We start from the raw sequence: 13,089 nt of genomic DNA, 5'->3' as shown, positions 1-13,089 counted from the left end.
GATTTTTTAGCTCACTGGTTAGGTATATCACTGAGTTATATGATAGAACACATAAAAAATAAGCTTACCAGTGACAAAGTGATTGGAACAAACTTGTATATATGAATTTTTTTTTCCATCCAATCAATCCAAGCAATCCATCTTGATCTTCTTTCTGTTGACAACCTTCAATGTTCTTATTCCTGGTGGGTTATAATCTATGACAAACAGCCTCCCGGTCAGCTCAATTCGAGCAATTATAAACTGTGCAGTCAACAATAATGAATGTGTTCTATGGGAAGGTTGTCCTCCAGGGGTCAAGGTCACAGGGTTTGTGATGTGTATGAAGAACGATCCATAACACTTTGGCACATCATCGCAAACCCTTGTATGACATTGTACAAATTTATAACTAGGTAGCGAACTGAAGTTGCTATATATCGAGCATAACAGTATCCAACGGAGATAGTGGAAAGACATCCACAAACTTTTTCCAATAATGAAAATAAAATAAAAAAGTGCGTCTAAACGTGTATAAATTTTATATAAATGGGCAACTGTTTTGAGACCCAAAGATAATGCACTGGCTGTAAGCTGAAAGTCACTTGTTTGTGCTAGTAAATCCGAACAGTATATTCTCAAACATTGACAAAACAGGAACCATATGCAAGATTAATTGCAGTAACCAATTTGGCATGTTTGGTGATATTGCTTACCAGAGAAAAGGTAAAGGTAAAAGGTCTTTCTGCAGTACTAAATGGTCAACAGGCTGTAACGTTAGGTCCCGAATCACCGGCAACATGTTCTCGTCCGGATCCTTATTGGTAACATAGGCCAATTGCAAAACCATTTGATTACATGAACTATTATTATTTAATTTAATTTATTTGTATTATTAATATTATTGTTATTATTATTTGTTTTTCTTAGCTTTTTTTGCGGTACCTGTGTTCATAAACTACCATTTGAGATGTGGCATCTCCATGCTGTCATTACTTTAAGATACTTGGGTGGGCTGGAATGAAGGGGCAGTCAGGAAGCGTGCTTCCAGGTGTAGTGTGATGTTTTGTTGGGGGAGGTAGCTTTGGAGGCTGAAGACATATGGTGTAGGGAGGAGGGTGGGGGGAGGTGGGGTAGGGGATGGAGGGCGCAGTTTGATAGGAAGGGCGACATAATTGGTAAATTCATTACATTACATTACATTAATGGATTTGGCAGATGCTCTTACCCACGGTGACATACAGTTGATTAGACTAAGCAGGAGACAATCCTCCCCTGGAGCAATGCAGGGTTAAGGGTCTTGCTCAGGGGCGCAATGGCTGTGCGGATCTTATTGTGGCTATACCGAGGATCGAACCACGAACCTTGTGGTTCCCAGTCATTTACCTTAACCACTATGCTACAGGCCGCCTGTTCATGAGGCTAAAGTTGATACAGGAGAAAGATACTAAATATAAAGGTGAATGAGAAAATAATTTTCTATGGACCCAATAATGATGACCGTCTTTTTCAAAAGTATATTGGATAACAATTTTAATTTGCAAGATAAAATGCATTCAACCATCATGGTAGGGGATTACAAAATGGTACAAAATAACTCCTTAGATAGAAAAGGTAATCATTCCGCCAATTATCACCCAAATGCATACAAAGAGATATCAAATACTATGAGCACAGTAGACCTGGTCGATATTTGGAGATTACAAAAACTCATTTACATGGAGATGACTCTTTTTCCCTTGTTCCAAATGTTCAAAAAACTGTTAATTGGAAGGGGAATGAAGTCTGATCACCACATTATGTTATGAACCTTATGACAACAGAATCTCCCTGTGGGCATGGCTACTGGAAATTTGATCAGAGCCTTCTGAAGGACACTCTAGCGAGATCTTGCGTGGAGCCCCAGACCGAGGGAGATTGGCGGTGACTTTGTGTTTCTTCCATTTTCTAATAATTGCTCCAACAGTTGTTAACTTCTCACCAAGCTGCTTGCTTATTTTCTTGTAGCCCATCCCAGCCTTGTGCAGGTCTACAATTTTGTCCCTGATGTCCTTAGACAGCTCCTTTGTCTTGCCCATGGTGGAAACGTTGGAATCTGATTGATTGTGTGGACAGGTGTCTTTTACACAGCTACATTACGATGTAACGAGTTGACACAGGTGTTTTGGGTAATGAGTTGAGATTAGGAGTGCTTCTTAATGGAAAACTAACTGGTCTGTGGGAGCCAGAATTATTGCTCATTGGTAGGAGATCAAATACTTATTTCATGCAAAAATACGATAATAAATTTATAAAATTTATATGATGTTATTGTGGATTATTTTGTGATATTCTGTCTGTCAATGTTAAAATGATTAAAATTCTACACAGTTCCATTCTTTGTAAGTGGGCAAACCTACAAAATCAGCAAGGGATCAAATAATTATTACTTCCACTGTATGTCAACAAACAGACATGCAAAAGCCATGGCTTTGCAATACCATGACAAAACAATTAGGTTAATAATTAGCAAAATATTAGACAAGTTATGCTGGTATTTTATGTTACGACTACTCACTTTCCAATTTGATAATGATTCTATAACTGCGCAATGTTATTTTAAACTGGCAAATGCCACTGTTCGATGTCGTATTTTTCTTTTTAATCGATTTTCATTTTTTAATCCAACGTTAGCGAAGTATAAACCACTGCGGGAAACACTGAATATGCTAGATGCAGTGTTATAACTTTGCCAAGATCGTCGTCATAATAGCTAACTAGGACACTGATAATTCTATCCATGTTCAGGCTTGTAGACTCATTAGCATTTAAAGAGAACGTTCCTTTTTTTAAACTTGTCAGATAAACAATTGCTACTGCCGTATAAGTTTCCTGTCACACACCATGCAGAAACAACAACAAGCTTCACAGAGTTTCTTGCACCAAGTGTTAAGCAGTTGCCCGTCCCCACCATTTTATTCAACCCAAGCCATCTCCATTGATTTTTCACTCCCCTCTCAATTAGGCTTGTATCTTCCGAAGTTCACTTCCATGTTTCAGCTGATACTTTGAATTTTGTGCACACCACAAAGACTGACACGGTGACTGGCGGACAGACAGTAGCTTCCTACTCATTTGATGAAAAAACTGCCTTATTCACACACCATTGGCAATTGAAGAATAAATGGTTGCAAGACTGAACGTGATTGGATAGGATGGATCCAGAACAAAAACAAAGACATTTTTGTGGAAGAAACAGACAAATTCCAGAAAACCGGCAACATGCCTGAGAACTTTAAGCCCTGTTTTTGGTTTAGGCTACAAAGTCTGAGAACACTGTAATGGGTGAGAAATGAGCTGCTGGTATTTCAATGGTGCTGAAGTTGCCATTTTTGCATGTGAAGGTAGTAAGCACAAAAATGTTTCAGAAGGAGAACAGCTATATTTGCAATCTAATTCTTTGGCACGATGCCGGATTTCAGGAATTTGTCTGTTTCTTCCATCAGTCTTTGTAGCTGGTAAGGAAAGCTGGCTCTGTAGTTGGAATGGAGCTGGAGTGCAAAATATCAACAGCAGAGAAAAGGACACTGAACAGGATGCTGGCAATCCTGGACAATGACCGCCACCCACTATATAACACACTAAACAGACAGAAGAGCATCTTCAGCAGCAGACTCCTGTCTCTGACATGCTCAACAGACAGGTTAAGAAGGTCCTTTGTTCCATGGGCCATTCAGTTATACAATATGACACAAAACGGGAGGAGAGAATTGGACTTTTCAGCATGAGTCTCTTCCTGCTCCTTCCACCACATCACCTTTGTCTACCATCCTCTATCCAATATCTGTCTGACTGTCCTAACAGGCTATATTAGCCCTCTACACAATCTGGACTGTAATCCTCACTTTTACCCCTGTTGAGTTTACTTCTTTGTACTTTTGCACTACCACCATTGCACACAATCTACCATAGCATGGTAGATTATCATGGTCAATATATCACAGGGCCAGTCCCTACTCGGCCTTTGTAATCACTTCACATGCACTTTATTTCTTACTTTTCTGTGAGTGATTTTGATCTTTATGTGTGTATATGTGTGTATGTATAAGCTACTGGATGCCTAAAATTTCCCTCGGGATGAATAAAGTATCTATCTATTTATCTATCTAATTCCAACATGTATGGATTTAAGATTGGGTGGGTTTGAGGCTCAATTTAAGAAACTTTAACACGTTAAACCTAATAAAATATCTGACAATTTGTCACCCAAATGAGCACAATTAATTCACTGTAATGAAACAGCAGCAACTATTGAGCGCTAGCCAGGCAAATCAGCTAACACTACAACAATCCCTGCACAGGCAAGAACGGCTTCCAAATGTCGGTATGAATGATGACCAACAGAAATAGCCTAATAGACTCACTGTGTTCAAAACAGAACACGGGTAAGCAGCCATTTCCACTAGAAGTTAACGTCCTTTCAATTGTACTTTTTCTCCTGAGGAATGCCACACATGTAAATTGGACCAATAATTATAGAGAAAACTTCAAATAACTAACTACACAACTTCCCTGTGCTCTGAAGACTGTTAGCTCATGATGTTCCAAACACCTGTTTTGCTAATTAAATCTTTAGCTGGTTAATCTTAACATTAATTAAATACTGATACAGTCTATATAAAATGATGAGAAAATAAATGTATTTCAAAATCAATCCTTCAATTGGTAGGACTATGTGTTGGGATACACAATTTGACAGCAGGAACAATAGATAATGGCCCATTGACCATAAATATAGAACAAAGATATAGTGAAAAAAAATCATATTACTAGCAGAGAGCCACAGATGTGTTGCTTGGTCAGCTTTTGTCTTTTGTATAGGATACAGTAATATTATTTGAGGCTGCCTTACCATTGTGAGGTCCACTGGCACAGAACTTCTTCTGAGAGATTTTTATCTCACGATCCTCTCCATGCTGGAAAACACAAAGTGAATTACGGAATATCAGTAATCAGGAGCTTAATTACATGAATCCTCTAGAAAGAATAAACAGAAAATGCTACTAGCCACACATATCCCTGGTGACATGGGGAGGAGCAGTTTTACAATTTAAACCTAACAAAAAAGGTTTTGAGAGACTGGTTTCCTCAGGTTTCCAATTTTCTAAAAAAAAAAAACAGGTGAATATCCCTGGCTGAGATAGGAAGTGGTTTGAAACACTGGGGTTTGCCCATAAAAGAAATCTGAGCAAATAATTACACAGCCTCATTCTCCAAAAAATGTGTTTTGCATATGGGTTGATAGAAAAAAAAATGATAGGGCAGATATACCAAGCCTTTTGTGACTAGTTGCAGATATGATGCATTCTGCCCCAGAAACATTTAAAAGTCAGTGGCCAGTTGCCGTCAGTGGATAAATTAATAAGTTGGTCCAAGCATTTATAAAAAACTGCAGAAGATGACCTAAAACATCCCATCAAACGTTCCCATTCAATTCTGGGAATAGTGAAGCTCCTTGCAACAATACACTCTCTCACCTCAACGAAATAAAATTCCCCCATTCTTCCTGGCAGAACACCTGTAGCTTCTCTTCGGTCTCCTTGCATGTATGGCATGTTTGAGATCGCTCCACAGAATCCAAAACCTTCATCCGTCTTTCCTGGAGGTACTTCATGGTTGATTTTGAGGTATACTTTGGATCACTGTCTTGTTGTTCAAAAAGGCTTCAGGCTTCTCAATATATTCTTTTGCATACTTCAGACTTTGTTTCTAGGTTGTTCTGTCTGGCAACTCTGCCATTTAGACCTTTGTTGTTTAAAGTATGTTGTATTGTTGTCCTGTGAACAGCTAGAGCTGTGTTTGCTACTCATTTTTGCAGCTCTTTTGCACTGATGTATAGGTTCTTCTGAGCATTTATCACCAGGCCATTCTATCTGGAATGTTTCTTGGTCTTCCAGACCATGCCTTGAGTTCAAATGTTCATGACAATGCAAATGGGCAGTTTTTGTAGCCTTCTCCTTCTTGGTGGAAATTTCATTCTGAAATCCTTGGACAACTTTTTAGCAACAGAATCTAAATTATAGTGGTTTGGCATAGGCTACAGGAAAGTGCATATGCATATACACGCACACTGAGAAAAGCAGTAAAATGTGCAAGACATATCACAAAAAGGAAAAAGTAGTCAAAAATACTAAGTGCCAGATAGCGCATCGATGAGCCTTGAGTGGCCAACACAGTCACCGGTGCGGTTCAGAGCACTGTCAGTAGGTACTCACCACTGCTGACCGGGAGCACCCCACTAGCCTTGCAGTTTTGGAGATGCTCTGACCCGTCTGCCCATAACGATTTGGCCCTTGTCAAAGTCGCCCAGGTTTTTACACCTGCCCATTTCTCCTACATCCAACACATTGACTACGAGAAGAAACGGTTGGCTTACTGTCGATTATATCCCAGAACTTGACAAGCGCCGTTGAGATAATCAATGTAATTTACTTAAAGGTATAATAGGTAAGAATTTTGTGTTAAAGCAATGTTACAAGACAGTTGTAAATCCCTTCCTATCATTAAAAAAGGCTCACTGACATGTTGACTCACCCACTGCCAGTGATTATAGTCCAGTTGACGGCCCAACACTCTGTACCAAAACATTGTATAACTGTTAAATATTTCTAGCTCATTGGTTGAAAATGGGTTCCAATTGCCACAGCCAATGGTGTTTCAACATCACCGTATTCAGAAGAGGGAGGGATAAGGTGTTTGTTGCTGCTATTCCTCTCTTGACCATTAGAAGTCCGAAATAACCTATTGTACCTTTAATCTGAGTGGTCACAATGTTTTGGCTCATTGGTATATATACAGCAGCCTCCAGAATTATTGGCACCCTTAATAAATATGCACAAAAATACAGTAAACTAAAAAATAAAACAGATATTGACACAAGCTTTATTTTCCAGCATGTGCACAGAAGGGGTGTGAACAGTTAAACATTTAAACAGTTAACCGATGTTAATGGTAAACACGGATTAATTTAATTGAATAAATGCACTTTCACCACCAGTGAGAAAATGTACAAATTGATGGGACAATTGAAAGAAAGATTTTTCCTAAGAACTTCCGTCAGACTAGTCCTAGCAAGCAGTCTTTGGCTATTTCAAGGGGTTAAGAATGCAATGTGGATCAACCTGGATGTGGGCGGGGATTCATCTGGCAGATTGCAGAAAATAAAATGGAAATTAGGTGGACAGTCAGGCCAAAAGACCCCAAAGGACAAAGAACATAAAAAAGCCAACCCATATGGAAGTCACAGGGTGAAAGGCAAAGAGGCTAGACCTGGCACAGCGGAGGAACAAGAGAGCAAACCAACTATTTACAGAACAGCCTCCGAATTGACTGTCTGTAAAACTTGCAACCATGATGAGTGACATCATCAATAAAGATTAGTGAGCCCACTCCAGAAGCAGTCATGCAAGCCCAAGCCATGACACTTCCACCACCATGCTTCACAGATGAGCTTGTATATTTTGGATCATGAGCAGATCCCTTCTTTCTCCACACTTTGGCCTTCCCATCACTTTGGTAGAGGTTAATCTTGGTCTCATCAGTCCCTAAAACATTGTTTCAGAACTTTCTCATCTCGGTACTTCCTTGCAAATTATAATCTTGCCTCCCGATTATTACCACTGATGAATGGTTTGCATCTTGTGGTATAGCCTCTATATTGCTGTTCTCCAAGTCTTCTTTGAAAGGTTTCCTGAGATACCCTCACCCCTGCTCTGTGATTTCTGACTGATATTGTGGGGGTTTTCTTCACAGTTCTCACAATGTTTCTGTCGACAAGTGCTGTTGTTGTTTTCCTTGGTCGACCTGTTCGATGTCTGTTGCTCAGTATGCCTGCGTTTTTTTGTTTTTCAGGACATTCCAAGTTGTTGTACAAGCTATCACCAATACCTGTGCAATGGATTTCCTCCCTCTTTACCAAGCCTCAAAATGGCATGCTTTTCTCCCAAAGACAGCATTCTGAACTTTATGTTGGTTATCTTTTCTAACACAAATGCACTCTTCACAGGCAAAACCCAAGGCTAAAACCAAGAGAAGACATTCAGAACTATTTATGGTTTAACCAATCAATCTAACGGATAGAAATACCAAAAATCTGTTATCTCAGATCTGTACATATTTTGACCTCAAACTCAATAGTCTTCAGTGTATAGCAAAAACAAAGCAATTGCCCTTGCTGTTCCAATACTTTTGGATGGGACTGCACGCCTCCGCCAAACAGTCAAGTTGCAGGTTACATCCCTGTCTGCTGTCCAGGCATAACTAACTTCTAAAGTTTATGAATCCACAACAAGTAGAGCTTAATGTATTTTTATTTGTACACATTTCATAAAAAGATTGTTGGTTGCCTATAATGTGAACATTAAATGTTGAATACAATATTTTTTTCTCAATAGAACCTGAGTAGTTAGTTAAAGGCAGAGTAGTGGAATAAGACAAGACCAAGAACAATACTTGATTTACATTTTTATAAAATTGCAGGTTTAAACAACATTGTATGAATTGATTTGCATCATCATATTTTCCTTCCAAGGCACTGACCACAGGCCTGTCTGTGCTTGTTTTTGTAAGGATGGGGCTGAGGTCCCTTTACTGGGGAACATTGTGCTGTTGTGTGGGGGAGAGGGAACAAGCCCTCCTTGAGGAACAGTGGGAGGAGGGTCCCTCTGCTTCCAGACTTGGTTTACAGAGTGACAGGACGCTACATATGTGACACATCCAGACCTGGGTGGAATACGTATTTGTTTTGAATTCAAATACTTTTCTGTTCATCTTGCATGGTGCAACCACTTTTTGAGAGTATTTCTTGATACTAACTCTAAAATATCAACTAATGATTACATCACCAATCAACAAACAAAATAACCAAAGATAGTTCTCTCAAATACAGTGGTAAGCAAAATATGTCACAGTGAAGTTGACCTTTGACCTTTTAGATATAAAATGTCATCACTTGATAATTTTAACCCATTAGACATGTCAGAAATTTTGAGTTATGGCCAAAAACATATTTTTTGAGGTCACAGCAACCTTGACACAACATCCGACAGACAAACAACCAGAAAACATAAAAATGCTGACTACAATGAACACAGATATTAATCGTATGCTCAGTAATTTTCTTTATTAAACCCACCAAAGGTCCTTCGATCAAATCGTGTTCTGCTTCTAACGTGCAGATGTCGTTTGAGTTCCTGCGCCCGGTTCTTTTAGTTTTTTATATCACAAATGAAACTTTTATCAACTGCTTTTTCAGAATGACAAGCTGATGCCCTCTCCCCCCGCATTTTATCAATTGAGGTCTTAATTCTCTGTCATCTTACATAATCAGGTTAAATTCTTAGATAAATATAGGTTATACGTTGTAATCGGCAGCTAATGGCAACATGCGCCAGAGTTGATTGAACCTACCAAACGCTACTGCGACTTTCACCACTGCACAATGCCGGCACATACTGGGCTAACGCCAGAAAGAAAAACATATTTGAGTGATTAGGGGTCGATATTGGAGATTTATACTCCGTGACCACTTTATCACCTTTCTAGTACTGGGTGTGACCTCTCTTTGCCCCCAGAACTGCCTGAATTCTTCGTGGCATGGATTCAGTAAGGTAGCCTACCCCAATGCTCACATATGCAGGCTTGTAATCATGGACATGCAAACACGTTCCAAAGTGAAAAATGTGAAATACAATATTTGCGACAACAAACATTCTAGGCATAGCCAGTGTTTAGCTTAGTTTTAACTGAAATTGTGAATCTGTGCTTCTCTATTTGTTATCATTTGAATGCATTCTGTTAGCCGTCTGTTAACGTGATGGAATTTGCTCTTTTGCGTGCATATATAGAGTTAAACTATGCAAGTAGTCTCTTTTCTGACAGCTAACACTCTTAACACCCCCACCCAGAACTCTAGTTAACTACCCAAGCAAGCTACTTTTACCTTTCCCTTGCTTGCACACAGACACTCCTACCATACCTTATCCTACTAACTTCTCGTTAGTTCAACCCCATATCAGTTCTGTGTTTGTAAATATATTTTATTAAAACTGGTGTCTGTTTTGGTGTCATGTAGACATGAGAGTCAAATCAGTCTTTCAAAGAACTTCCAACCTTCAGGTTATCTGTATGTTCAATCATTAATATTGATTATTTTAATTATTAATTAAAATACTAAATTTGTAGTTAAATATTTCAGATGATCATTTCATGAGACTGATTACTTTTTGCAGTTATACTGCTACATAACATTAATTGGTGCCATAAATGAGGATTATTATCACAAAACATGGTATGCATCAATTCTTGCAATCTACACAAAGTGTAGGAGCGTATCCCAAACAATTTGTGTGCCCTGTGCATTCTAATAATCATCCTCACTATTTTGTAGAGTGTAAAATCCCTACATTATTTGGCGGCCAGTGCAAGGACCCTACAGTGCGCATTAATCAACATTTTCAGTTTTCACATCAATGCAATATGCATTGAGTTAGCAAATTTTCATCTGCAGTCTCTAATCTGCATCTCTTTGGACTTTTTAAGATCTGATCTGTATACTGTAGTTTCCTTACCTCTGGTGTGTCATGGCTTTATTGTAATTAATCTGTTCATTTAATGAAAGAACATGAAAAACATAACTCTGGTGCAGATATGAACCCAATCAACAAACTTTTAATATGTATTTTTCCTCCAAGTGCTCATTTAAGAAAAATGAATTTAAAAATGCTTTTAAAATGTAAGTTCCACATCGGAGCACAAAGCAAACAGAAGATGGGTAAACTGCGGGCATAAAGGGATGCACATGGTCAGCAACAATACTGAGGTAGGCTGTGGTATTTAAATGATGCTGAATTTGTATTAAGGGGCCAAATGTGTGCCAAGAAAACATTCCCCACACCAGTAGTCCACCACGACTACCAGCCTGAACCGTTGACATAAGGCAGGACGGATCCATGATTCATGTTGATTCATTCATGCCAAATTCAGACCCCACCATTTGTATGTTACAGGAGAAATAGAGATTAGTCAGACCAGGTGAGGCTTTTCCAATCAGCTGTCCAGTTTGACAGGAGGTGAACCCGTTGTGGTCCTCTGCTACTGTCCTCTGCCCATCCCCTTCAAGGTTTGACATGTTGGGTGTTCTGCATACAACTGCTGTAAGGCTATTTCAGTTACTCTTGTCTTCCTGTCAACCATTTTCTTTGACTTTAATTCATTACAAAAGCATTTGTGCCCAAAGAACTGCCGCTCACTGGATGATATTTGTACACCAATTACTGTAAACCAAAGAGACCTTTGAGCATGAAAATCCCAGATCATCAGATGTTTCTGATACACAAACCACCCAGTCTGGCACCAACAATCATTCCACACTCAAAGTCACTTAGATCACATTTCTTCCCCCATTCTAATTTTTGGTCTGAACAACAGCTGAACCTCTTGACCACGTCTGCATGCTTTTATGCATTTAGTTGCTACCATGTGATTAGCCGATTAATATCTGCATTAACAAGCTGGTGTACAGGACTACCTAATACATTGCTCACAGTGTATATTTTTATGGCTTTGTTTCTCATTCTTGGTGAACATAAATTGCATATGACAGAAGCGACAAAAAATTCAAAGAGGGAAGCACAATTTTACCTGTTCTTGATCCACAACAATGATTGGAAAGCCCATCTGCCTTGTCCAGGAGCTCATTACAGCAGCAATAGGCTTCCCACTGGCCTGTTCCAGACAGTCCCACAGATCTTCTGTGATGGGGAAGAAGATGGAACAATGTACCATGGATGAGTCACAGACATCACAAAGTCGTGGCTTGCAAAGGATATGCAACCAAATACAAAACATGTAGAGATTTGGAGAGGTGAGGTGAGGTGAGGTGAATGCAGAATTGGCTTTAAAATGCATGTGGAAAAAGTTCAAAGGCAAATTTTGGGAATAGAAAATTGGAGAAAAGTTGCTTTATTACCAGTTGATGCATTTTTATGTTGAAACTTCATTAGGTAAGAGTTCATTCCTTTCCTAAAATCCTAAAGATAACAACACAGGAAAAACGAGTGTTATAAAACAGGATGTGGGGATTTTGCTTGATTAAACATATAAAATGACAGTGCAGAATACTGGTACTGAATGATAAGTCTGTGCTAATTATGAAATTCTCATTTAACATTTCTGTAGTTCTACTCACTACTGTACAAGCATCTGCATTTCCAAACAGTATGGGAAAGGTTACATGAAATCAATGTAAGAATGTAAGTAAGAAACAACCAGCTCGTCAGGAGCATTTGGGGGTTAGGTGTCTTGCTCAGGAACACTTTAACAGAGCCTGGGCGGTGGACCCCTTGGTTTAATACTTTGTTCAACAACTCCTGGCAAAGATGGCAGCCATTAGTTTTTACCTATAATTGAGATCAGGATCAGTGATATCCTTGCTCTCGCGCTTGCGCTTATGGACTGACTGGTGCGATTGAAGTCTGGAGACTGAGATGGCCATTGCAGAACAAGGATGTTATTCTGCAATGCACATAACCATATCCGTGTGGATTTTGGCGTATGTTTGGAGTCACTGTCCTCCTGGAAAAACCACCCCTGGACCACTGGCCGCAAAATATTCCCAACACCAAATTTGACAGTAGGAATGAGGTGCTTTTCCTTGGATGAATTACTCTTTTGCCGCCAAACATATCAATGGTGTGTATGGCTAAAGTTAAATTTTGGTCTCATTTGACCATACCGATCTCTTCCAGGCATGATTTAAATTAAGTTTGGCAAACATGATGTTTCGTTTATTGAGCTGAGGAAGGGGTTTTTCTTCCTAAGAGTTTATTGGTTTTCTTTTTGACCCCAAGATGCAATCAAGCTCTGCAGTTCTTGAACTGTGATCCTTGGTTTCTTTACTGCCTCCCTCAACATCTTTCTCACCATCCACAGGGACAAGGTGCACTTGCATCCTCTTCCTTGTAAATTTGCAACCATTCCATTTGCTTTATTATTGCCTAAGTGGTATGTAACTGTTTATGTATTTTTGTACCCATTACAAGACTTGAAAAAGTCAATTACAATTGGTCTCTT

At 39.2% G+C, this 13,089-nt stretch overlaps 1 protein-coding gene across 2 annotated transcripts in view; it reads right to left on the bottom strand.

The window, feature by feature from the left end:
* The window catches only part of npepps (aminopeptidase puromycin sensitive), a 125,791-nt gene that overhangs the window by 25,692 nt on the left and 87,010 nt on the right, over positions 1-13,089 (bottom strand). For both annotated transcript variants that reach the window (XM_061224874.1, XM_061224866.1), the window contains exons 12-14: positions 11,987-12,047; positions 11,659-11,768; positions 4,871-4,934 (exon numbers count right to left, since the gene is read on the bottom strand). In XM_061224874.1, coding sequence (XP_061080858.1) covers positions 4,871-4,934; positions 11,659-11,768; positions 11,987-12,047 — 235 coding nt within the window. The remainder of the gene's footprint in view (positions 1-4,870; positions 4,935-11,658; positions 11,769-11,986; positions 12,048-13,089) is intronic.

This window comes from Conger conger, chromosome 2, assembly GCF_963514075.1.
Source record: "Conger conger chromosome 2, fConCon1.1, whole genome shotgun sequence".
Classification (NCBI taxonomy): Eukaryota; Metazoa; Chordata; class Actinopteri; order Anguilliformes; family Congridae; genus Conger; species Conger conger.
The sequence above is the reverse complement of the archived record's forward strand: the minus strand, read 5'-3'. Positions and strand labels throughout refer to the sequence as shown.